We start from the raw sequence: 27,074 nt of genomic DNA, 5'->3' as shown, positions 1-27,074 counted from the left end.
AGAGACGAGACGGAGAGCGAATCGGAGGGTGACCAGAGACGTGCAGGCCAGTTGACGGGCGGTAGAGAGGAGGGTGGACGTTTCAGCCGCGACTCGACGCGACGTGGGGTGTAGCGTAATCTAATGAAACAAATGGAGGCAGGAGTGAACTACGCGAATGGGCAAAGAAAGGAAGGAGGGGAAAAAGAAGGGAAGGAGGTCTGAAAAGAAAAACGGGAAACCAGGGTAACGCGGGTAAGGGGAACGTGTACGTGTATGCGTCCCGGCAAGAAAAAGAGGAATAGAGTCTCCTTGCAATTCAATTTCTCCGACATTTCCACTCGGGAAGACATTCACTCCCACAGGAAACCTGACTCCTGGCCCTTGCTTCTCCGACGGTCTCTCGAGGAACACCCACTCCGAAGTTTGCGAAACTTGCCCACAACCTGGCAGGTTTCCCAACCAAGGTCCGACCGAATATTTTTCTCCTCCCGCTCGACAACGTTCCTGGTCCTGCCTGTTCGCGACGAAATAAAAACTCGGGACCTCCGACTTCGTCACATCCATCCCCCCCCTCTCCCTCCCACTATACCGCCAGGTTAATTATCTGCCCGGCAGCGTAAACAAGAAGAAAATTCAAATCCCACTGCTGGCTCCGACTATTTCTAGGCGAGTAGGACTCGTTGTTTCGAGCGCGAGTTAGTAATTAGGTTTTCTTGGAAGATGCCCGTCGTGAGTGGCGGCAGAAGGAGCCAGTTTTATTTCGCGAGGCCACGCGATATTCTGCGAGAACCACCGTTGCATTTAAAAACCATATTACCAGAGAACGGAAAAGGAAACAAGAGAAAGCCGCGGTGTATTGGCCTCGCGATTACAATTTGTACGGTGAAGAAGCAATTTTACGCTCCGAATATACCGCAGCGCTATGCGGCCGTCACGAGTCTCGGATAATTTGCAATTAACGAAGAAAATTTCGGGCAAGGAAACGCGTTTCGCGACCTTTTCAAACCGCAACTTCCGATCTGGGAAAAGAAGGGTGTGCTCGTTAGTATGCAAATTAGCTCTGGTATGAACGGTCCGCTTACACGAAATGTAAATTTGGTCGTAGCCCGAACGAGTCTTTTGGCTGATATAAGGTGAAAATCTTGTTATGGGAGTTTAAGGTGGAATTAATTTTCATTCGATGAAAGAACGATGAGTCCGCGATAAGACGATACCGTAAAGGCTTTGTCGGAAAGTTGTCGAAAGTAGTCTAACGCCTGGGAGAGTGGCTCGCGTATAGTTCGTCACTGTGCGATTTAAATTTTCTTCGTAATCCGACGAATTCGCGAGGAAATGTTCGTCGCTCGCAGCGCTATCGACACGGTGTAGCAAATCTCGACGAGTTCGTAATTTTGCCGTTTAACGACCAACGACGAAAGCGTGTAACTCGCGATAGCCGCCGCCGTTCGAGTAAAAATCGATCAGCATGGATGAAAGATAAAATTTTGCCGCGTGTCCTCTACGGAACTTCTGGGAAGTTTGCAGTGGTCGATGCGGCGGTTTGAGAAACTCTGCTCCCGCGTTATCGATTGAACGTTAGCCGGTTAACCCGTAGTTGGTTTAAAAATAGGACAGCGTAGACCACCTCCGCGTGGCCAGCTTTACATTACATAAACCACCCCCGCGTGGCCAGCTTTACATTACATAAACCAACCCACGGCCGGTTCTTGCGTTGAGCGGGGGTTGCGCTTGACGCCCGACACTGCTATCCCGAGTCATTCCTCATCTCTTTCCTATCTTCCACGCGTGTAGGATTGCAGGACGATGTGGTCCTCTTCTCCATTCGTGCAAATACCTTTCTACCCGGATATCCGTGCAACTCGATATCATCGTGCCGTATGCCGCGTCCCCTTATTTCCGGCCAACAGCGTTCGATCGTTATCGTTTTTATGCGACCGATCCTCGAACGACTTCCGTGTTCTTAGGATCATTTTCTTCCTGCGGGGGAAGCCCGCTCATGTATACGAGAACGAAACGAAACGGCGTCGTAGAGGGTGCTCACCTGACCCGAAATCGTTGTCCCAAGCAGTGCAGTGGTGTGTTACCGTACGAGGTTAGGAGGTCTGTATGCATAATGCAGAGCGCACGGAGGCCAGGTTGAACTACTTAACTGTGTCAGGGTTACCCCCCTTTTGGACGCTCGATTCCACGTGCAAATTCCAGGCTGCGCCATCCTTCTACCTGTCGTATATTTCTGTCTTCCTCATTCGTCACAGGTTCGGGGCTCAGCGCCTCGTTATTTTCGCTAATTGGTGGCTTCGTCTTCCTTTTTCTGGCATTGTTGTTATTAATGCCACCGTCGACATGAACCGCCTAACGAGATAATTAGCGAAACCTAGTCCAGAAGTGACTTTGACGTAACTTGTTCGATGTATATGGCGATCGGGGGTAAACTTTTCTCCTTCGTCATGGAACAGCAAGATACCGACACGCCTGAAAAGTCGATTTTCAACAGCTATGGCGGAACGAATATGCGACAAACAAAGCAACATACTCGAAGAAATCAGTACCTACTCGTGGTATATTCCTCTTAATTTATTTTCTAGAAACGCAGCCGACCCAAGAGCCACTTGCTCGTAAACGAAGCTCGCTCGCGCTACGGCTTTCGACGTCGAATTAAACAATCCAGGACGGCGTACGCGGCATCCAACGAAACCTTATTATCGCTGTAAAAAGGCAGCGGGAACGGAATCGCGCGAGGTCGCATTTCTGGATACACAGCCGGAATGCGAGAACGCTCTCGACGGGTGCTCGCGTTCATAGCAGTATTCTCGCTTAACATAAATGCCAGAAAGGAATCCGTCGGCTGAACGCAAATACTCGCCAAACGCGTTCACACTGTTCATTCTGTCAAGATAATTTTCTCGCTTCCGAGGCGGACACGGAAATGCCGTGGGTCGTGTTTCGACTCAAATATGTAATGAATAGTTTATCCTTCTAAACGGCGACTTCTTGTCATAGGAAGAAGTTAGTCAAATCGGGCAGATTCTCCTTTCTCTCTTTAAATAAATAAATAAATAAATATATATATACATATGTAATAATATATGAAATACATATCAAGATTTGTCAAAGACGACTACGTTTGTAGAGGCCGTAGAATTAATCAATACGCTGACGAAAGCGTCGCTATTTATTTTCGCGTCGTATCAGTAATTTCTTCGACTTCGACGCAAGCTAACCGCGCGAGATCATTCTCGAACGGAGAACATAGTACCGATAGAAAGCATCGGAGTTTGAATTTGGTTCGCGATTAGGAAAGCCGTGTCGAACACAAGCATTAATGAAATCGAGGAGGAAACTCGACTACAGGGGCGTCGTCGTTTGATTACACCGATTCGACTTGTACCGCATTCGAGATACTTCTCTCGTCGTATTAGTTCAGCCGGAGTGTTGGAGTGAATTGTCCTCTGTGAACACGATATCTCCGCAATAAGTTTTCCGTGGAGGAGCATCGACCAAGTTTGCGGGCGAACCTAACAAGTTTGGAAATTTGAAATTCCTGCGTTTCATCGGATCGTAGAGCACTTCTCGCGAACTAAAACGAGTCCCAGGAACGATACCAGGATTCATAAACGATACCGGACAGAAAATGGAACTTTTCATGACCACCAGCGTCGATGTTTTCTCCTGAACCAACGAGACAAAGATAGCCTCGCGAACTTTTCGAATTATAGCCACGAGCTTTTCATTAAACGGAACTTGGCGCAGACGTTTTAAAACACAAAGATTCCCGATAGGAGAAAGTTATTCTTTGACAAAACTTTCGAGCCGGTCGTCGACTTAGCCACGAAAATGTGTTCAAATGAGTAAAAGAAAAGTGTTCCAAGGTTACCTGCCAATTACTTTGTTTATTTCTTCAGCGAGGAAAAAGCATTTGTGTTTCTAGTGCACATTCTATGAAAGACGAATCATCGAGGTCATAGCATAGAAGCGTAGACAGCTTTGGAAATGGCGAGGAGTCATTGGGGTTGTGTCATTGACGGTCAAGATCGCTGAAAGATCATCGAGAGTAATCAAGATCAAAATTATATCAATATCACGAAACACTGGGTGCATCCTGTTAAAGAAGAGTTTCGCAATGCAACGACGAAAGCGTTTAGTTATCCTTTCTTCTCATTTTCTCGCGCAAAAACTATAACGATCACGACCGAGGTTTTCTCAAAGAACTCACGCTTTCACACGCCGTGTTATCGCATTTCCATTTCGAGCGTAAGACGTTCCAACGTTTAAGAAGAAAGTTCCGAACGCCAGAGCGTCGAAACAAAGCGTTGAAGCAAATTGCGAGCCAGTCGAAAGTTGGGAACACCGTGAATTGCGGACGTGCCAGACCGTTCTTTCGCGGTGACGAAGTTGCTTTTGCAAATTGGCCGCCCGATATTAACGAACTGGTCCATCCCCGCGTGAACAATTTACGTTTAAATTTGCGTCAAGTTCGTTGGCAGGTCCACGAACAAACGTTGAATGGAAGGATTCCGTTCTGGAACTCTTACACGCCTCGTTAACATTTCACTAGTTCGGTTGGCGAGGGATTTAGCTCAATCTCCGGAGAAACCGACAAGCTTCATAAATATCAGAATTCGCGAAACAGACACAGTCATGGTGAGAGGAAATAGTTGTGGTACGTCCGACAATGAGTTATCAAAATCACCGGAATACGCACCGCGTGCAAATGCAGATGTTCGGCTCGCTCTCTATCTCTGGTGGAAAGAATAATAATGGGTGCAAAAACTCGAAGATTTTTCCTTAAAAGACAAGCAGTGATTATCGTGATTCATATTTTAAAAAGAAATCAGTTAGAAATTAGATCGTTCCTCGGTGACTTTCCGAAAAGAGGATGATTTCTGGAATTTCTAAAGTAGTTTGTAGGTAAATGGTTCGTGGATTGTTGGGGCAAGAGGAACGTGTTACCAAACTTTAGACCGCTTACTTCGAAAATATACGATGCACTTGTAACGAAATAGCGAACAGCACCGAGATTAATCTCGCAGATATTCGCGACCGCTGATAGGCGTCTAGAACGATACGAGATGAGAGAAGCCAAACTGGGAAAATAAAAGAAAGACACCTGACCTACATGAGCGGAGCGCGTAGCTGTAATCGCGGAGTGTTCGTGCAAAACGCCACGACTTATTCCGCCCCGTCTCGTAACTACTGACGAAATCGTACCTTCCATCTAGAGAACGTGCTTTTCCTCGCGAATGCTTCTTTCCCGGCCTTTTTCTTATGCCTCGTAAATAAAAAAAAACAAACAAGCGCCGTTAGAAAACGTCGAAAAAGTAGGTAGTTTGGCCCACTCCTCTGTATGCCATTTAGATCCGTAATTTATTTCGGTTACGCGCACTTCTCTTGGCATCTTTTCTGCCCTCTTTCAGTTTTTCGGTTAAATCCAAATCTAGGTCTATCTCTACGTTTATTCATCGGTCTATCCGATTCACAAAGAAAATGAAATCGTTGCTTGCGACTAGGTGCACGAACAGCATGCACATGAGCAGATATACGAGGAACTCGATGGCGTTAAATTTGTTTCGCGTTCGGGACACGGGGCGAAGCGAATCGGAACAAGAGAGTTTTTAGCCTGGAAAAAGAACCAATTGTTTTTCTCGTTCGAAATTTTGGGACACGGCAACGCATTCGTTCATCGTTTGTTCAAGACTAAACGTATAGAACGGCGAAGCAAACGCGACAACTTACCACGAAATCGCAATATCGAACGAGTTCCGTGGCTCGAAGGAGAATAATATTGAAATCACTGTGGTTTGAGCTTCCAAGCACGACGACTACGACGCGACGTCGTTCGCCGTCGCAAGTAGGCCAGCTCGAAATAGAAACCATCAACTGGGGCAGTCAATGGCCAACATACGATCGTCACTCCACATTTGTCACGTTTTTTATTCTTCGTCTTCGTCTTCCTCTTTTTCTTCTTCGTTTCCTCTCTTCCACCTTATTTTCTCTGTTCCCTTTTTTTCCGAGAATCGCGCAGTGCTAAACGCGCGGCAGTAGAATAGCCTAGTTCCGTGCCAGACACGAGTAGTCCACCGTTTCAGCGACCGATTTCTGTCTCTCGACTCCTTCCTCGTCGCTCGATTCCGATAAGTATCGATATCGGCTCGATCGAGCAACCAATAGACGAGCAGTAACAGCACGCGGCAGTCTTTCGAAACGAGAACGATCGAACGAGGAAGCGTTTACCGAGTGCCGCTGATTCAGTGGTCCGCTGCGCCGGCCTTTGATCGTGCTTCGAAAATGCAAATACGTTCTACAACGTGTAATTTAATTATTAGGAACGAAACGGTGCGTAAGTCGTTGCACAGGTAGCAGTTAACACGTTAGTACGCACAATGCCGCTGCTCGTTTTAATACACGCGCTTCACCACGATTCTCTGGCATCATCTGGCTTCGCAGACCGCAATTTTAATGAATGGCCACGTAACTAACCGGTTGAAATATCAGCCGATTATATTTTTCGCGTTTCTACGAGAAACACGGAATTGATCGAGACCGATCGTTCTTTACCGGTTCTTCACCGATATATAGATCCGTTTAGTCGCATGCCTCCCTTTTTATGTGTCAGACTGTACTTTACTATAGATCGAGACAAACCGCCGATCCTCGATAGCGAAGTCGGTGACCGATCGAAAACGACAGCTGGCTCGCGATCTATCGTTTTAAAAACATGCGATCCTCGAGGAATAATCTAGGATCGACGGGTATCTCGACTTTGCATGGCACGTATCCCACGGATCCCATAAAAGTTTCGTGTCACCAGTCATTTTCCAGCAGCGCCTTCTCTCTATCCACGCACAGTCTATGCCTTGTGGATTACTTTTTCATTGGCGCACAACGAATTCCTTTGTTTGCCATAGAGGCTTGCATGGAAAATGACAGTTGTCGTGCCGTCCTCGGCCGGGCGAACGTAACGAGCATGAAAATTTAAGAGGATCTTCCGGTGCGTTGAATTAGAGGGAAGGAAGAGGCCATGCTCGTTACGTTCAGTCGTTTGCGCGGAGAGAGCTCGCCGACTCGGCGACTCGGCGACCAATCGCGGCCGTAGATCGTTTCCGCTCTTCACACACGCTGCATCCTCTGTCTTTCGTCATTTGTCATTTCATTAGCCGGCAGCTGGTGCGAGCAGATTCGAATTTTTCGCCTTTTTTTTAATAATAACGCGTCGCTTATGCGTCTCGCGGGTTCCATTTTCTACTATGCTTTCTACTGATTTATTCGCCAATCATGTTCGTGGAACTGTCGATGAACCGAAGAACGTCGATACCCAACACGAAATGGCAGGGACGACGAGCTTCGCGAAATCGAAAACGAAGCGTCCAGCATATACCGAAGCGAGTCTCGCACCAGTATGTACGTGTTCATGGCGATCCTTCGTTTATGTTGCGTGTTGGTGTTGGTGCAAGGGGCAGGAGATACCAATATACATATGGTACGAGTCGTATCCGACCCACAGTGGCGAAGGTTACGAAGGTCGAGTCTCGAGAGTTTCGCCGAATTCACCGTATGGCGTGGCGAGCCTCAACTTGACTGACATCCGCGAGAGCGATCAAGGATGGTACGAGTGCAAGGTCGTCTTCCTCAACAGGTCGCCTAACAGTCACAAGAACGGTACCTGGTTCCACCTGGATGTCCACGGTGAGTACTTTTCATTTGAGAACGATCATGTTACGCTATCGCTTTTCTTCGTTAACCGATCGTCTCGTCGAAAGCCGGTACATTACACCTACTACGATAACGTGCTTGGATATCGGCGAACTCAGCATCGCTGTTCGATGTATCGATTCCGAGGATTCCACGCGAACGATCAACCTAATCGCGCGATTCCCTATCTGTCAGCTGACGTCGGAGTATCTGGGCGGTCTACTGTATCTCAAAAGCTGGCGTTCACGTTTTACGCTTGACCGTAGTTGATCGGCCAGGAAATTCTACTTAAGAAAAGTTACTGGGTCAAAAAACGCGATTACGCGACGTTACAATATCGATTAAAAAGGACTTAACTGCGATAATAGAAGTTCGTGTCTCGAACGAGCTGTCGCGAATGCAATTTAAGTCGAAAATTACATTCGCGTCGGATCCGAGTTGGCCAAGTTTTGCATCGATTTTACCTCGAAGCAGTCTCATTAATATTATCTCGTGCTTAACAAGATTTTATGACCGCGATGAGTACCGTGTTTTTGTCAGAGAAAGTGTCTAACGAAGGAAAAGTTGAACGAGTCCAGGGACGAATCTTATTCCTGGCCCGGTTTCCAACGATCCGCCAACTTTTATATCTTCGAATGACGAACGCTGTCGATTCTGATCTCCCCCTGTCGCGAATAAAACGAAGATGCGCATGCGGGAGAGAGAGAGAAAGAGAGAGAGAGAGAGTCGCTGATAAGAGAAACGAAACAGGGGGAATAAGAAGGATGGAGAAAAAAGGGAGAGAGAGCATCGTCGTTTCTTGGGAATTCAATTCAATTCTTTCGTCGAGCGACGCGATAAAGTTTTACGCGTTACGTCAGTGTGTCGACGACGACGTCGCGATGGAGTCATCGAACCAGGCGATGGGAACGAAAAAAGAGGAGAAATGCTAGCCAAGAGAAAGAAAAATCTATTGCCGCGTTTTGTTTGCCCATAAACTATGACGAACGGCCGCGAGGAAGGAAAGTATTTAGATGTTTTAAGAAACGATACGTACTACTCTCTTTCTTTTCTCTATCTGTATCGTCACACCTCCACGTCTATGTTCTCATCGCTGCTGCGCCGTTTCCTCCAACGAGCTTTTCTTCGCTGTTTCGCCTCTCGGTTTCTGCATACACGTCGAGCCCACGGCCACACTCGACCGCGTCATCGTCGTCGTCAACAACAGCAACGACAACTGCGAGGAAGATGTCGACAACGTCAGCGATTGCGACAACTAAGGATTTGCCAGCGGCATCAAAAAGAGGAGAACCACTCGGCCAGCGAAAGCGCTCAGAATCTCTCTTTGTACTTTTGAAATTGTCTCTGGCCGGTCGTTTACTCGCGTCACACTCGTAAACTGTTTCTCCTTTCTTCCTCCCAGCGTTCTTGCTTTCGGCCTTGTTCATATCTTCCATTTCCGTTTTTCTGCTTATGGTATTTGTCGTGATATATCTTTCCGAATACGATCAACGTGCGTACGATTCTATGGCCAGGTATCGCTCATTTAACGATGCCGAGAACAAACAATAGAACGGAGACGATCGTACCGAAGACGATAGGATCGCAATTTACGACAAAGTACGATCAAACTTATTAAAACGATCAAGAAGAATGAGAAAAAGAGAGAGAGAGAGAGGGGGGGAGAGAGTTGTTTGACGCTTCGACTATATTCCAATAAATGTTCCTGTCATCTATCTTGACGAATTCTCTCGGTAACCGATTGCTTGCTCTCTTTCCTCTTTCGTCCTTGCCCAGCCCCGACCGTTTCCGTTCTATCAAATACACGAGGAAGAGCGCGCTTTACGCGGCGAAAATGGACGTTCCTTTGTGCTACGGCGGTCGTCGAAGTTGTTGAAGGGCCGTCATGATTCCCCCTGGATGGAAACTCATCGAAGATAAAAACGTTGGAAGTGCGGCGCGGAAGCGTTTTCTAAACGTCCGCGCGATTCGAGGGTTTGATTGTTCCCTTAATGCCGTTTCCTTCGAGTAATGCACCATCGCGTGGTAGTTGTCGCGATTTCTTCCCAACAATTCTAACACGTTCGACGACCCCATCGGTGTTACTCTATTTTAGCGTTTCCATCTTTCGACTCGACGATCGATAAAAACGAATCGCAATCAGCCGGCCCGCTAGTCTGACCATATTCTGGTCCGATCTACTTTCGATACCGCGAACAGTCACGTTCGACCTTTTCCGCTCGCGATCTGCTTACAGTTCCAAGAGTATCACGGGAGGATAAAAACGATTGGTTCGTTTTCGTAGCGCCACCAAAATTTAGCATCACGCCAGAGGAGATGATCTACGTGAACGTGGGCGACGCGATAATATTGAACTGCCAAGCGGAGGGTACGCCGACACCGGAGATTCTCTGGTACAAGGACGCGAACCCAGTCGAGCCGTCGACCACCATCGGAATATTCAACGACGGCACTGAGCTCAGAATCTCGACGATCAAGAACGAGGACATCGGGGATTACACGTGCATCGCGCGAAATGGGGAGGGTCAAATCAGTCACACAGCCCGCGTTATAATCGCTGGTGAGTAAACCAACAGATCTAGTACGAGTGTGTGTAGCGGAACACGTGTATATTCCTACGTCAGCGGTTACTTCCTCGTCAGACACTCCGATATCATCAGACACAGCAGCAAAGGTCGACGCCTTCCGTTCGGCGTCGTTTCTACAAGGTGTGACGCGCCATTGCCATAAAAATTCTCGTAAATCGACGCTAAGTTTTAGAAACGTGTTAATTTAAACGCGCTACTTCCCAGCAATAACCGCGTGCACCATTTTCCTTTGCGAGTACGCTCTGATCTTCGCAGCGTCGCAAAGTTTGGTCATTCGTCAAACTTCCCAAAAACGGAATCCTTCGTTATTCATTAGCGATCCTATCAAGATTTCCTCTTCTTGCCATCTAGGCAACGAATTGTCTTGCGGTTTTACGGTAAATTCAGCGAACTTTCTAACCCTGGTATGAGGGGCGGGGAAGAATTTAGCACGTGCCAATAATTAATATACGTCGGATCGGTACGATAATTATCGGAGCGGCTTGTTATTAGAAGTTATCGGGGTATTTTCGGTAGACGGTAATCGATCGAGCACCGATAATGAAATTCCGATAACCGCGTCGTCAGAAAATGCCTCGATGCAACCAGTTCGGTTTTTGTCGCTGGATTCGCGCGGAGGAGGCGCGCGATCGATGTCTGTTGATCGATGGAAAGATCCATCCGTACCGTTCGGACTTAAGACCAAGTTCCGGCGGATATCGGTCGCGTTTTTTTTTCGCGATTTTATGGAAGTTCTTAAAGTCTCGTTCGGGGGAATCGTCCCCGATGGGATCGGTTGGCCGTTCTGGGTAACGACGTAACTTTTACGTCGTTTTTAATTCCCGAATCTCTTCGGAATGCTCGTAAAATTGACCGAACAAGCCGTTTCAACTTTCTACGCTCCCTTCGGCACGGATATTTTAATTAACTGGAATTCTAGGTATCGCCTAAGTATTATTGCAACGAGGAGAAAAGAAACGCACTGCTCTTATCTCTCGCCGAGTTTGAAAGGCGCTTTCGATGGAACCCACGGGAAGGATAATAACGATTGGTTGGTGCGGACATTCCACAGCCAGCAGCATTGGAAATATCTGACAGACCGGTGCATCCATTACGTTTCCAGGCAGATCGTAAACCGATGCGTCGATGCGATATCGATCGCTGAGTGCGCGCGATAAAATTCGCGTTAGGAGGTTGGTTCCGGGCGGTGCGGTTGTGGTAGTCAAAGCCAATTAGGATGTTCTTCGCAGCGGCCCGAGTTAAAAGGCGATTTGTCTCGAGCACTCCGCGTACCGTCTCTTTTTCTCCCCTCAGCCCCTGGCCTCGTTTGCCACCGGTGCCGCAGATTTGTAAGCTTCGTTACGAGGCCGCGGGAACATTCGTCTTCATCATCGCACCGACGTCTTTCCCCTCCGTGGTTTTCCTCCAGTTAACGACCGGCCGATTTAATACATGGACCGACGATTTTCATGATCGACGCGCCATGTCGGTACTATCCTTCTCCGCTCTATTTTAGAGGAAGGTAATCGGTTTGCCATACCGAATTCGCGTCATCATTTCGACGAATGCCAACTTTTATGTAAAAAATCCGTGTCAGTCGCGAACGCAGACTCGGAGGACTCGGCAAAAGCCCACCAAAAGTTTCACATTAATAAATCTCGCTGGAATCTGGGCGCGCGGTCACGAACGAGCGGCCGTGAGCCGTGAGTGCAAAGTAGACGACTCTCATCTTCCTCGTATAAAACACCGCCAATAGACTGCGCCATTAATGCGAAGGATCCTCGAGCTGCCGAGCTCAACCCAACTTGCTCCGCCCGGTGCCGCGGTAGCGTGAAACTTTTGAATCTGCTCTTTGAATATTTACCGAGCTTCCTACTCCGAAATTCATCTCTATCGCGGAGACGTTTCTTCTCGGTCGTGGATTGTGTCCCTCGGACGAGCGACTCTTTTCCCTCTTGGAATCGCCGAAAACACGAACGCTGTCGCGACATCTGCCTTTTGTAATCTCGGCTCGTAATAAAAGCGAAGATTGGGAGGCTTTGTTCGTCTTAAACCGACGTATCGATTGCTTTCAAGTTTCCGAGCGAGCGTCGGCGACGCGCTCTATTCTCAGATTCATTGCTCTCGCGGGCGAAAAGTTTTAAATCCGACTTGTGAATATTTATCGAGCGGCTGCTTCTAAATTCATCGCGTTGTCGTCCGCGAGGCGCACGCGTCTGAACTCCATCGTTGAATTTCATCGTCCCGTTTGTAAGGATCCTCCGTCGCTTTGTCCGCAAAGTTAACTTGGTGTGTTTTCAACATAGCGGAATCCGCGGCATGCTCGCGCTTGCGGTTTCCTACGTACCCCGCGTTGATTCGACCGTTTCATTGTTTCGGGGCACAGCGGTCGACGAACCCCGCGATTAGCGGATTCCGATCGAATAACGATTAATTTTCGTCAATGAACTTGGCGCGTTTCGCCGGTGCAGAAGGTGGAAACGGAAACAGCGGAAATCTATTCGGAAACTCGTAGCGCACGACTCCTTCCTTTGAGAAAGTGGTTGTTCCTACGAACGAATGGCAGCCAGAATGGCAGCCAGCTTAATTCCCGCCCAGTGAAGATAGATCGGATTCCAGAAAGTACCAGTGAATACCAAGAAAAGTTGGAAGGACTTTTGTCACGCAGGATCGATTTCTTCCCATTATGCGTGGAAATATTCAGCCGCGCGACCGAGAATGCGTTCCTCTGTCTCGAAAGTCTCGCAAGTTTTAAAATTCTACGTGCATGCTCGTAGGAGACGATCTTTTGGATATCAACGAAAATATAATGCGTCCCGTTCAGTCTTTTTGCCAAGACTCAAAGCGAAAAGTCGTCCAAAGAGAAGGCAGTCGGTTTTGAAGCGGCGCGGCGTACTGGCTCAAACGCGGGCCCCTTTTCTTTCTGTTTTTCTTTTTCTCCGCGTAACTTCCGTTCGGAACTCGTCACCGATTCGAGCTCGTCCGCTCTAAATACGCAAGAGAATTCCGCGGAACGAAAACTTTGTTGATCGTTTCACCGGTCGGAACGAGTCTCTCGTTCGAATCGATCCGCAGTTTCGGGGCGTAGTTCTTCCTCTGGCGCGAAACGACGTTTCTAAAATAACAATCCCGTCCATTATAGAGCCGTCTATTCATCGGGCTCGCTAAATGGAGAATATCTATCGCTCTTTCCATTTGTTTACTTATCGACGTCGTCTAGTGAACTGGTTTTCGCGCGGTCTCAATTGACACGAGCAACCGAACGATGAAATCTCGTTTCGTGATACGCTTCCGCGCCAGGCCAAGTTAAAAGCTCCTGCGACGGGCTCGTCGTTTCGGTCAGGATATTGGTTGGCCGCCGCATTTCCGGCATCAGTCAGACAGACTGACGTTGACAAGCTGCTAGCGTGCCAGAAATCGGTATCGTCTCTGACGAGCGCTATCAATCCGCTGGCTTTTTTTCGATCGCGTAGACTAAGCCTCGTTTCACATCGATTTGCGTCGATTGCAAATTCATTCTAACGTTACTCTTTGCGATTTGCAGGCGGAGCGGTGATCACCGTGCCACCAACGAACCAGACCAAGCTGGAGGGCGAAAAAGTTCAGTTTTCCTGCGAGGCGAAAGCTCTGCCCGGCAACGTTACTGTACGTTGGTTCCGCGAGGGAGCTCCGGTAACGGAACTCTCGGCGTTGGACACCAGAGTATCGATCAAACCAGACGGCAGTCTCGTGATCAATCCCGTTAGCGCCGACGACTCTGGTCAGTATCTGTGCGAGGTGACAAACGGCATCGGCGACCCGCAAAGCGCCAGCGCTTACCTCAACGTAGAATGTGAGTTATCGGCGATGTTTCGCGAACGAAAATTGTTATCGAAAGACTTTTACAGCTAAATACACGGCGTTTCAGATCCAGCGAAGGTCACGTTCACTCCCACGGTGCAATACCTGCCGTTTCGACTGGCTGGTGTGGTCCAATGTTACATAAAAGCCAATCCTACCCTTCAGTACGTCACGTGGACAAAGGACAAACGATTGCTCGAGCCTTATCAAACGAAGGATATCGTCGTGATGAACAATGGCTCCCTGCTCTTTACACGAGTCAATGAGAATCATCAAGGTCGATACACCTGTACGCCTTACAATGCGCAGGGCACACAGGGAAGTTCTGGGCCGATGGAGGTCCTCGTGCGAAATCCACCCGTCTTCACTCTCGAACCAGAACCCATCTATCAGAAGAAGGTCGGCGAAACGGTGGAGATGCACTGCGACGCTCAGGAAGCCGAGGGCACGCAGAAGCCCACGATACAGTGGCACAGGGTATGCATCGCATACAAAAAAAGTACTCGACGTATTGTAGAATAAAGTCGCGCAGGTTCCATTCGCTCGAGCGGAAACATAATCGGCGAATATTAACCGGATACTGGGAATCCTTGTATATCCTAGACTTTTCGGCAGCGTTTTGGTTTGTCATTGACGTAGTACCCCGCTCGCGCGGCGGAATAAAAGTCTGATCGGTCAACGAGTTGTCGAGATACCGATACCACGTTTCAATTTCGCGGCATCTCCAACTCGTTGGTCGTTTAACGCTCGGCTCGAGTTGCATCGTGATTTTCATTGCGCAGAGGGATGGCGCGTCTATTCAACGCAACCGGGCCAAAATCGTCGGTGGCAATTTAACAATCGAGAGCCTTCGACGCGCGGACTTTGGCTTCTACCAATGCGTCGCGTCGAACGAGGTGGCAACCATATCAGCCTCCACGCAGTTGATCGTTGAAGGCACGCAACCCCACGCACCGTACAACGTATCCGGGACTGCGACCGAGTTCGCGGTCTCGTTGACTTGGCTGCCGGGATACTCTGGAGGACCTGATTACAAACAGGATTATACTATCTGGTGAGTTTGATACTCCGGCTGTTTACTCGAATTCTCGTGTCGACCGGAAACTGTTGATAGCGTTTCAAGTAGTTTCTAAGTACAAACGGTTTTGGAATAGTATTTCCGAGTATGTTCACCTGGAACGTAATGTGACCATGGTACGTGGCGCCGGTAATATCGGTTAGAATGGCATTCCGAGAGCAAACTCGTAAACGAGTACGTTGTTTCGAATATCGAACTAAGTATGTACGTTTTGGACTGAGTTTATAGGAAGCTTTGGTTTCCGTTTAACGCAGGTACAGAGAATCTGGTACGTCGGAATGGAAAACAATTCCAGTAACTCCGTCTGGAAGCACGACGGTAACGATTAACAGCCTAACGCCAGGTACGCTGTACGAATTCCAAGTGATTGGGAAGAACGCTCTGGGCGATGGGATGCTGAGCAAACTCATTACCATCAGGACACTTGGTAACGATCTTTGAACTTTTGGTATAATCGGATCGGTGATACAAGGTGCCGTATGATCTCTCGCGATAATCGTTCGTTACAATCCGGAACTCTCTGTTTCGCGACAGTCGACTTTCGAACGAATATCGCTATCGCTGCAATTAACGGTCTTTGTCCATGTTAACATGACTAACAAATCGCATCCTATGCAATTCTTCTTTTCCTTCTTTTTTCAATCGCTTCACTCTCGAAGACGTGGCACTGACGCGCACAGCGACTCCATCATCGAGCGCCGGTGATGCTCCACCCACGGACGAAAGCGGTAAGATCGTCGTTTCAATCGTAGCTGTTCGTACAACTAGTAATCGGTGTTGGAAAAGTCGTTTCCGTGAGTAGAGGCTGCGGCAAGCACCGAAACAACTCGACGATATCGCGAAAGCTGTAGCCCCGAAATCAAAGGGACGATTTTGTATTTGAACGCGATCGACCATAAAACCGTCCGATTCTGGGCTTTTTCCTGCTCCTTCTCGCTCACTCGCTCGCTCGCTCGTTCTCTCTGAAAACGGACGAGCTTCGAAACGAGCTAACAAAGAATCTCGGTTGAACGATTTCGTAAAGATGCCTTGCGCGGAAGAAAGCTTCCCTCTCTTCTCCGTGACCGATGTTTATGAAGCTTCGTTGCTGGAAATAACGATTCTGCGCGAGAATTTCAAAGTTAACGTTAAAACTCACCTCACCTAAAAGAAGAGGCAAAGAGGAAGGGAACGAAGACTTCCGTCGCGACTTATCGTATCGGAAAACCCATCGAGCCGTTCATTCTGTTTCCTCTTTTATTTCCTTCCCTCGAATCTGTCGGGTCATTGCCTCCCATTTGTACATACTGTACCTTGATTTTTCCTACACGAGCTTGTGCAGATTTTTATCCGGTTGTCGTTGCAAAGACAAGGGCGACGCCGCCGATCTTCAACTTGCTTCGTTTCGTGCATTCGCTTCTACCATACACACACATATACGCATTCACATTCATAAACTTCTATATCTACTAAATTTTTGTTTCATACATCCGTATGCAATTCGTAATCCCGTGAGATCGTAAAACGTGATCCGATTCGTCCATTTTTCCTGCATTACCATATTAATAACGTGTCGGAATCAGAAATTTCCGCTAATAACCGGGAACGAGCCACGAACAACCATCCGAATTTTCTCTCGTACAGTGGTGCCACGAGAACCCTAGGTACGTCCAACGTACCTTTCCCTTTCCCTTTCCCTTTCCCTTTCCCTTTCTCTGTCCCTTTCCCTTTCTCTTTTCCTTTCTCTTTCCCTTTCCCTTCACCCGCATCTTTCTTTCCCCGCGCTTCAATTTTTGCCCCTTTCCATTCCCCATTCGTCGCTGTCTACGCATCAACGGTCTCGAAACTCGTTAGCCCGCCTCGAGTAACACGATTACAGCCAGCTTAACGAGAATTCCGGTGGATCGGATTCGCGAGGATCTCCTCCGCACCGATCCTGTTCTCTGCGACCTATTATTAAGGCACGACCAGTCACCCCGGACCACCGGATCCACTTGTCTTTCGACTCCCACCTGATTTCTCACGATTGCCGTTTTCTTTGCTCTCGTTTCAGACATCTTAGATCATAATACTCTCATATTACCGACCGATTCTACCGGCAACCCAGTGTTCCCGCCAATCATGCGCCCGAAAGGTATCAATTTCTTTTCTTTAATTTATTTACTCTACCGCGTGTATTCGTACAGTTTTCTTCGTGTTGTAATTGATTTATAAACACTTTCAGTCGCGCTCAATGTGAAATTTATTTTAGCCTTTTCCCAGTTGTGTTTTCTATCGACTATCTGTCCTCGTTTATCCTTGCCCCGTATCCAAACGTCTAAATACCGTAACGTGATCAGAAAGGGACAATAAACATGAGAAGAAGGGAAAGCGGAGCCTTTGCATCGAAATCAATTGTCATTCACGATGCTGTACAGGCTTGGCGTAAATTTTGCCGACAGCGCGCGAGCAACGTAAAATGTCAATAAAAACCGAAAGCGTCGAGAAACGCGTAATCTCGTTAACAGGGGACACGCGGTCGACCACCAAGTTGGTTCTCGTTTCGATTGTTCTGCCTGTTTGTTAGCTTTTTGTTGGGTCGTTTTCGTCGTCCGGCCTGATTTCGTCTCGCGGCCGGAATTACGTTTATTTTCGGAGCGAAACACGGACCTGTTTCGGCCCACTGAATTTTTTCGTCTTTCAGTCGACGGAGACTCGATTCTCGTCGTTGTTTCGCGTGCTTCGCTCGCTATCCGACAAACGAACTTTTTCCCCCAAATTATTCGACGAGATAATGTGCTCGAATTCAATAGAAACGGACGTACTAAAGGAAAGGGAAAGGAGGGGTGAAGGGTTGGCGGCTGGTATCGAGAAGCGGAGAGTTTGGTTTCGAGTGGAACTCGGTCGCATCGAGCGCGCACGGTGCGACGATCGAAACGAGTACGGTCGAACAAAAACGCAAGGGTCGCCTTTGCGGGGAGAAATTTTCATTCGACCGGCGCGAATTAATTGCAGCCACTCGTGGCCGTTACATTGGTAAAAAGCTTTTCGCGAATACAATAACCGCGTTCCAGTAATTCACGGTATTCCCGGACGCCACAGCGCGGCGCCTCCATCGAGAACCCATTTATATTTTTGTGCCTGCACGGTTAAAGGGGGTGAAGCAAGGTGTGGGAGGTGCGGGCACGCGTCCTTGTGTGCGTCTGTTTTCCGTTTGCACATTTCCTAATGCACACGTTGCCGGCTGTGTGGTCGACAATTTATTCGGCGCAGCGTGCACGACCGCGGAAATGAAGTTAACAAATAGGTACATTGTAAATACCGCAGAAACGATCGCAGAAATATCGGCCGCTTCAGTCACGTATATTTTTCCATCGTGAAAATTTATCGCATTGTGCCGTGATACTGTTTAACGGATGCAAATAATTACGAATATTGCCAGGGAATTTCATCGGCAACGCAGAACTACGTACGCGCGCGTGTTTTTTTTATTAGTCTCTCGTTTTATCAAGTTTACTTGTTTTTTGCTTGTCTTTTTTTTAAATTTCTCTCGACTAAACACCGAGACGACGACAAATAAATCTTGACAAACGGTAACGTTAATGCATTACGATGCCGCGGGATAGACGATGTTGATGAAACGTCTCGAAGGAATCGGAGACGCGTGAGCTCATCTGCTTTCGTCACTACTTACATATGTATATAATGTTACGACCTAATTACTTCCGGCATTCATTCGTTAGCCTTATTAGCGGCTGTAATCCCAATTCCGTCGCTGTTTCCCCTGTAACCATAGAGTTACGCGCTGGAATGCGAATAAACGCCCGATGGAAATCCTTGAGAAGGGAATTACGCATACAGTATGGTCGTCGAGTATAACACCGGACATATCCCACTTTATTCTTTATGTAAAATGTTTCTTTGTCGTCCCTACTAATTCCATATAAATCGTCAGGACCAAAGCCAGGTCCTCCCAAAAATCTCACGGTGACGGAGGTCAGTAACGGTTTCCTGATATCCTGGGAAGCCCCTGTGGAACGTAATCATCTCATTCAATACTACACCATCAAGTATAAGACGGACGGACCCTGGAAAACACTCAACAAGGGACAGATACGACCCGAAGAAACCAGCTATTTGGGTACGTTCTTCTTTCACTTTGTCTCAAATAAACAACAACGATGGTTAAACGAAATTTTTTTTTATGTTTTCTTGTATCACGACGATTCTGACTGCGAGTACAGTGAAGAATCTGGTCGGTGGTAGAACCTATTATTTCCAAGTTTTCGCCAACTCGGCGACCAATTACGGCGCCAGCGAGCAGGTGAAATTCCCGGTGCCGGCTCGAGTGAAGCACAAGGCGATCACCGCGGGCGTCGTTGGCGGTATACTTTTCTTCATCGTTGCGATCATCCTCAGCATATGCGCGGTGAAGATTTGCAATAAACGGAAAAGACGAAAACAGGAGAAAGGTAGGGCTGGGTCGCGAAGAGCGAGTTAATCGGTCATTTGACTTATTCCTTCGAGTCTTACCTGCACCTGGGCTCGAGGTCGTCTCGTCTCCTTTCTAGCAATTTATTCTTTGACATTCGCTTGGGATTCGTGGTTTTCCCTTTAACTCGAAAAGGAGACGAGAACGGCCTGGTAACGCAGGGCTGGGCAAGCACCTGTGAACCCTGAACACTTACTCATTTAACATAATCTTGTAACATTGTAGAACTGCTTTCAGCGTATAGTATGGTGGCCTGCCGGGTTACCGACGCCAGGAACGGCGCAGGGCAAGGGCCCCAGGGAACAGTGCCTTTGAAAAAGTGAGTGTCTGTCTCCGAAAGTTCTGTCTTCCCCACAGGTTCCGACTTTATCTAAATTTTCGATCCCCCGATGGGGGATCCCCCGAAGATTAATTACGAATCGAGGACGTAGACTGAAGAGATCGTATCTGCACTCGAGTGTACGGTTCGTTTCAGCGTCGTTCCGCGATCAACAGAACGCTTGGATAATTGTGAAAACGAAAGGTACGCCCTGCCCGAACAAAGGGAGGACCGTGAAGCCGGTGCAGCTACGACCTTGAAGAGATATATACATCCATCACTTAGGTTTAGCCAGAGCTAGCAATTAAGTCCACTCCACCCCTTCTTACGAGCATTAGGCGACCGAAGCACCGCAAGCATTTAAGAAACCTCTCACGAGTAATTAATAGCAAACAAAATATTCGAGCTATATATACCTGATATTATGCATATACATTTTTATTATCACGGATAAACATATATGTGTATATATATGTATATATATTTACATGTATATATATACATATATACATACAAACATATATATATATATCAAAAAAAAAAATATATATATATATTTACATGATAGACGTGTCGTTCGTGTGACAATCTTGTTTGCGTTTAAAATTCAAACGATAGAGTTTCGATGACCATCTTTTATGATACACGAGTGACGTGTGAAAGGCAAGTAAGCATTATTGCACGAACGAGACTCTCTTTAATAACATATCTCTGAGTAACTTGTAAGTCGGGAGAGAGACGTAGGAGAGAATCTACTCGTTCTCTCCTTTCGCCGTCTCGATCCACTTTTACGAAAACAGCAGTCACATCCACTTGTCGTTGCAAAATAAAGAAATAATGGGACAAACAAACGTAAAATACACGAGAATATAATACAAAGAAAAGTAAAATCGAGGATAGAATAAATGAAAACCCTCTTTTGATCTTGCGCAATACATAATAGAACGCGAGCCGCGTACTTTTGTTAGATGCATCGCATGGCGATGAAAAACCGGCAGACTAAACCGCAGCAGCAGAGGTATTTTGGACGAGGTTGGAGAAACGATCAACGCACCTACATATGTATATTGGCGTCCGCCTTTGCGTGTGCATTGCGGTCTTTGGGCACGAGCGAACAATCGAGCGATACTTTTGCATTCGACCTGATCCCTGGATCCGAATTGTTTCGATCTCGCTTTTCCACCGAAATAACTCGATTTCGTCAAGTTACATATTCGACTCGTGTTGGGTAATACGGATATGGTCCAAATTCTTCCCTCCTTATTTTATAATTTCATCCTCGAATAGGGGGGAGAAGTTAGGGCACGGCACGCGACCGAAACGCGAGACACGAGAATACAGATCCTATCCGAATTTTCCCTTTTCTGACCGCGATCGATACGCACCTCGGTCGATCCAACTTTTCGCCAGCCGAAAGACTGGCCAATTTTTTTTCTTCTCCCTCGATGTGGTATCTCGGAACACGTGCCGATAAAAGAAAAAGAAAAGGAAAAAGAGGAGTCGATCCGGGATCGGATCGGACGCTGTTCGCTCGAGCCTCGCGCTCGCCTTCCGTCGCGTCAGCGTGCAGCTTCTGTTGCCACGTAACAAGCACAAAAGCAAAACAGAGAGCGGGTCGTTCAATGAACGACACCAGAGAGAATAGTTCTCGAGAGAGAAAATGATCGCACGGAAACGTACGATCGCGAAAGAGCACGTTCGCCGACGTCATCGCATTTCCCGACTAACCGTACGTACGTATGAAAATCGGCCTCGATAACCAATGATAAGGTGTTCAGCTTTGAAATCACGCCAAGCGGACTGCACGTGTAGTAACGGGTACTCAGCCGACTATTATGATTTCCATCGTGGCATCCAAAAGTCCACAATACGACTGCAGTGATGCCTATTCTGGATCGTATGTCGCCTTTGTTTCCCGCGACGAGCCATTTCGTTTGTCGTTCGACGTCCGTTTTCTTTTCTTTTTTTTTCTTCCTTTCCCACGATTCACCACCAGACCCAACTCCAACTCCCAACCCCTCCCCCTCTATTTTTCGTTCGTTCACCTCCGTTGACTCTTAGAAATTTTTGCGGATAAATCATTCACCTGCGTTTCCTTCATTTTCATTCACGTCGATCTTCCCCTCCCCACCTTTTCCTCGTTCATGGCTTATTTTACGACTCTTTTTTCTGAATCGCTGGCACGACCAATCGTTCCATTCGAATTACTTGTGGGCTTATCGCGAGAGCATCTTTTCCAACGATCGTAAAACCGTAGCGTGCTCGCGATTACGCAAAGTATTCATCTAATTAATGCCTTTTCGATGTTTACGCGAGTAATCTTAAATTCATGTACGCGATCAGTCGCGGCATTAACATTGATTCGAATAGTCGATGTAATCTGACGTGATAAAATATCACGAAAGTATCCGCGATTACTCTCCTCGCGGCAATGCTAATTCATTGGCATTATCTACGCGCTTCTACTATACGTCACGGTGATCGAATCGACCGATGGAGACTTCATCGTAACGAAAAATGGAATCGACGAATACTTCTCGGACAGCTTTTAGTTTGTTCGCTGGTCGGTCTCGTGATAAGCCCTTTTCTCGATTTACACGGGCGCGACTGAGTCTCCCTCGTGCAAACACGAACGTATCTACCGCGCGTCTCCCGGGGGTTTTCACTAAGCGAGCAAATAATGCACGATTATACCTACACGTATATCCAGAACGGGCTGGACGGTTCAGCCACTGCCAAGATTATCGTTTCCAGCTCCGTATTCGTAGCCGTAGATGTGTATACCTTTCGAATATCGTTGGTTGTGTTAACGTGTACACTCGGAGATCAAAGTAGTTGCGGGCGGTAAATTATCGAAATCGATGGAGAAAGCACGCATACGAGGTACGAATACGGAGCTGATAGAACCTCGACGATCGACGTTCGAGGATCACGATCAGAGCAAGGATCAGAAGAGAGCCAACACGCGAGCTAGAGAAATTTTGCCGGAGATCGAGAGGGTTACGGAGAGAAAGAGCTCGGAGTAGTCTTTGATAAAATCTGTCGATAGTCGAAGCTGCGTCGCGTCATGTGCTGCGACGGATGTGAGAGAAAAAACTAGAACGAGTGTAACTTCGGCACAAAGACATCTCCAGCGGGTTTGGAATTAATCGCTTTCTTTCCCTCTTTCTCTCGTTTCTCGTACGAACGGCAATCGCGATAGTACGAAAAATGTATGACGAGGAAACGCGGCTAGAAAGGCAAACGATGAAAGAGAAAAGAGAGTAAATGAAAGAAAGAAAGAAAGAAAGGAAAAGAATATGAAGAAGAGCTATAAATGAAAACGTGGGCGTCTCTTGTCCTCCTCTCTCTCTGTGTTTTCCATAGGTCGACAAATCTAAACGCGTGCGGCGAGTCAGTCTCGACGCTGACCCGTTGCAGCCCGTTGAATCCGCAACTACCACCACCACCACCACAACCTCTTCATCAACCACCACTTCCTACGCAAGTAACCACCCCCGCCACTGCCACCTCGGAGCCGGTCCACGAGCAGGCCCCCCCGAACCGTGATCGTGACCATCACGCACTCCACCTCGATAATCGAGATTACGAGAGCGTGTTTATCATAGAGAGGCGGAACAGTAAGCCTAACCTCCGCTAGCCACACTGAAAATAAACCAAGTACTACCACTGCTACTACTAATACTGCTACTACTACTACTACTACTATTACTACTACTACTACTAGTACTGCTACTACTACTACTACTACTACTACTACTATTACTATTACTACTATCACTACTACAACTACTACTACCATTACTACTACTACTAGTACTACTACTGCTACTGCTACTGTTACTACTACTTCTACTAGTACTACTACTGCAACTGCTACCGCTACTGTTACTATTGTACTACTACTACTTCTACTACTACTACTACTACTGCTGCTACTGTTACTACTACTTCTACTACTACTACTACTACTACTGCTACTACTACTACTGCTACTACTACTGCTACTACTACTGCTACTACTACTGCTACCACTATAGTACGGCTACTACCATCGCTCAACTACTACTACTACGTACCCGAGACAACGGTTGCTCCCGAGACCACGAAAATAAGAACTCGCCGACGACATACATGTATGTGTTTGTGTGTATCTGAAACACCTAATTGCCAAACGATATGTCGATCGGTCAAACGATACGATCGATACTCGTGGTTCGTCGTTGATCGATCGAGCGAGCAAACGCCACTTGCCGCTGGGACTTGTCCGTTACCAGTACTATCACTACTACTACTACTACTATTACAACCTACCTACTGTACTATTACCGCTACTACTACTGCTACTACTACTACTACCTACTATGCGAGACTACAGCTCTGCAATGTTACCTGCTAGGACCTACTAATCTACCACTACTACCATCTACTACTATCTACTACTTAGGATGATTGTCATGACTGTAGATGAGATCAGCAATACAGGCAATACAGCTAGGAGTCACACTAGTAACATCCAGTCAGTACCCTAAATACCTTCGTTGGGCGGACTTAGGGAGTACATAGATACGAGACGAGAAAGACGGTAGATTCTAGTAGCTGAAAACGATGAATAATCGCTTAAACATAACGTGCTACTTAATCAAGACACATAGCTTCTTTTTCGCAATTGATTGAGGTTGGCAAACGAAGCTAGTCCTTGTCGTTTTACGTAGATTGAAACTCTTTCAATATATCATGTACGTCGACTTTTGCATTTGTCGATGTTCATTCTCGATCTCGCCTCTACAGTGATCACCGTACATCATAGATCAACTTGTTCGTTCACCTTTCATTTTTTTTTTTTCTTAACTGCCAGTCGCAATGATACTTCACTCATAACTGTCGCTGTCCTTCTTTCTCACTGATACGTTTATTCACTCCTTTCTGTCATCTACTTTGCTCACTTGACTCACGATCACTCACGTTCACCCGACTTGTTCACTTGATTTTTGTCTGTCGTCTCTCATTGTGCCACTCGCTCAATCGATAGACGATAATTAAGATACGAGCGAGTCGATGGTTTAGCAAGATTAACCGGTTAAATGACGATTGTATGTAATCACGACGTAACAATACGTATCGAAACGGACCCCGAAACCATCGAGATCGCTGTGACTACTTTTTTGCTCGTATATATTGAAACGTCATGGATTTCGCGCAACATTTCTGTATTCGTAGATGCACCGAACTGAGATAATTCTTATTAAAGATTCGATCGATAGCTTGCTTCATTTTTTAAAAGTGTCGCGGACCGACCCCGGTTAACACCCGGACATTTCGGGTACGGTTTCGGTGCGGCGAACGAAACGCAACGACGACCTCCCTCTATTCGCCGGATTCGGTTCGCGGCATTCACTCTCACCTTTAACCCCTTCTCTCTCTCTCTCTCTCTCTCTCTCTCTCTCTCTTTCTCCTCTTCACGTTACGATCTCGATTACACGAAATAACTTGAGCAAACGGGAGCCTTCGCGGGGTCCGCCCGTTTGCTTTTTCAACTCTTTCCACTCACGTAGCATGTCACGCTTCACCGAGCATGACGATAAAAAGAGATGCAAAAGTAACAAAGACAAAAGAAATGCAATGGAACCGTTGCGATAGTAATCAGGGTGCTTCCCATCGATCGAAATTTTAACCGAAACTTCTTGTATTCTTTTGTTGTTTCCAGTCTATCGATTTTAGACGAGCCGTAAAAAGACGCGATCACACTCGATCACACACGGACATAAGCAAAGAAACATAGGTAAGCCGCTTTCACTGCGGCTCTACCCTCAACTGCATTTAGACACGATTTTTCATTGTATTATTCATTGTTGGTCGTTTTTACACGATTATTCGTCATTGTACGAAACTTTGCTCTTTCCCCTACGATCGATAAACATTTTTGTCTGATTATGCTTAAATCCCCTCTTCCTCTACCATCGATCCGTTTTATATATTTGTATCGTTGCGCAATGATCTGTTGTACATTCTCTTTACTTGGTAATTTTCCGTGTTACCCCGAGTATTCCTTCTATTTTCCGTTCTCTTCTTTTCGCGGACGCAGTCATCCGACACCTATTTATCGTGTGTGATTTACGATTTTGTTTCGCCTTCTTTGTGTCTATTCCGTTGTGAACGCACGACGAAACGCAACGAGTTTTGGAAGAACGTGAGACGCGATCCCGACAGGAAAACGCGTTATCTATTTGCTCCCTAATATCACCGCCTAGAAGTAACGTTCGATTATTTAGAGTTATATTTCTTATCATTATCGCCATGATATTGTTTTTTGTGAATGTAATCGTTGTGTTACAACATTCTCTCTCCCCCATCTTTCCTTGCTGCCGGACCCGAAGGAGGAGAAAAGGTGACGAGTTTCGGAGCACCTAAATCCACGATTGCTATCACTAAAAAAAAAAAATTGGGCAATGAAATCTAAAAAAAAAAATATTGAAAAAGAAAAGAAAAAAGAAAGATCCACTCACTGGCAACGCCCACCTGCCCACGATCCACATCACGCCCGACCACTCGTGCACCGGAATGCGCATGCGCATGCCTTCCCCGCCTGCATCCATTATTCGTTATTATACGTATACGTAATTAATTCTCAATAATTATCTTGTACGTTTAACTTGTACGTCTGCCTTTACGTTGTTTTGTTTTCCTAGCTCCTTCTTTCCTTTTTGTTCGTGTTAACGTTGCGTATTTTTTACGTCGTTGTTGCACGTTTATCGCTGTGTATGACGATCGTTTAACATCGTCGAAGGAAGTCGATCGATATTCAAACTGTTTCAATATTTGACAGAGAATACTCTTGCGCCTGCCATGCTTCTTATTTGTCGGGGATAGAACCGAGTCGAGCTTGTCCAGACTAAAAGAGCGTTCCTTGTTTTCTAACGATCGAAATTTCGTCTCGATGAGCACATAGCGCTTCGGAATTCCTTCGACGGGGTTGATCGCGTCGCCATAGTTAACGGCCACCATTGCGAACTCTCTAACGCTCGTTCTGTCCTACCCGTAGACCTAGAAAAAGCCGAGTACCAGGTCTAAATCTCCTGCGGGAGATTCTGAACCCGGATACACCGGATTCGTGCCGCGGCCGACCGCTGGGTAAAATCTCACGCGCGG

At 46.9% G+C, this 27,074-nt stretch overlaps 1 protein-coding gene across 13 annotated transcripts in view; it reads left to right on the top strand.

Annotated features, from left to right (window-relative positions):
• LOC100749513 (protein turtle) overlaps positions 1-27,074 on the top strand; it is a 161,772-nt gene that overhangs the window by 127,805 nt on the left and 6,893 nt on the right. The window contains exons 9-22 of one of the 13 annotated variants that reach the window (XR_004461024.1): positions 7,434-7,665; positions 9,908-10,231; positions 13,783-14,070; positions 14,146-14,555; positions 14,861-15,132; positions 15,411-15,583; positions 17,189-17,269; positions 19,070-19,255; positions 19,359-19,586; positions 19,832-19,925; positions 23,292-23,545; positions 24,325-24,444; positions 26,303-26,313; positions 26,968-27,025. Coding sequence is in view for 9 of the 13 variants with exons in the window: in XM_024365101.2 (XP_024220869.1) it covers positions 7,434-7,665; positions 9,908-10,231; positions 13,783-14,070; positions 14,146-14,555; positions 14,861-15,132; positions 15,411-15,583; positions 17,189-17,269; positions 19,070-19,255; positions 19,359-19,586; positions 19,832-19,925; positions 23,292-23,545; positions 24,325-24,377 (2,595 nt within the window). In the remaining 4 variants the exon portion in view is untranslated. Of the gene's footprint in view, positions 1-7,433; positions 7,666-9,907; positions 10,232-13,782; positions 14,071-14,145; positions 14,556-14,860; positions 15,133-15,410; positions 15,584-17,188; positions 17,270-19,069; positions 19,256-19,358; positions 19,587-19,831; positions 19,926-23,291; positions 23,586-24,324; positions 25,708-26,302; positions 26,314-26,967 lie in introns of those variants that run through there. The other 12 variants (XR_002945982.2, XM_033318878.1, XR_002945983.2 and 9 more) reach the window with 12 other exon arrangements.

This window comes from Bombus impatiens, unplaced genomic scaffold, assembly GCF_000188095.3.
Source record: "Bombus impatiens unplaced genomic scaffold, BIMP_2.2 scf_0129, whole genome shotgun sequence".
NCBI lineage: Eukaryota > Metazoa > Arthropoda > Insecta > Hymenoptera > Apidae > Bombus > Bombus impatiens.
This window is presented reverse-complemented; position numbering and strand designations above follow the sequence as displayed.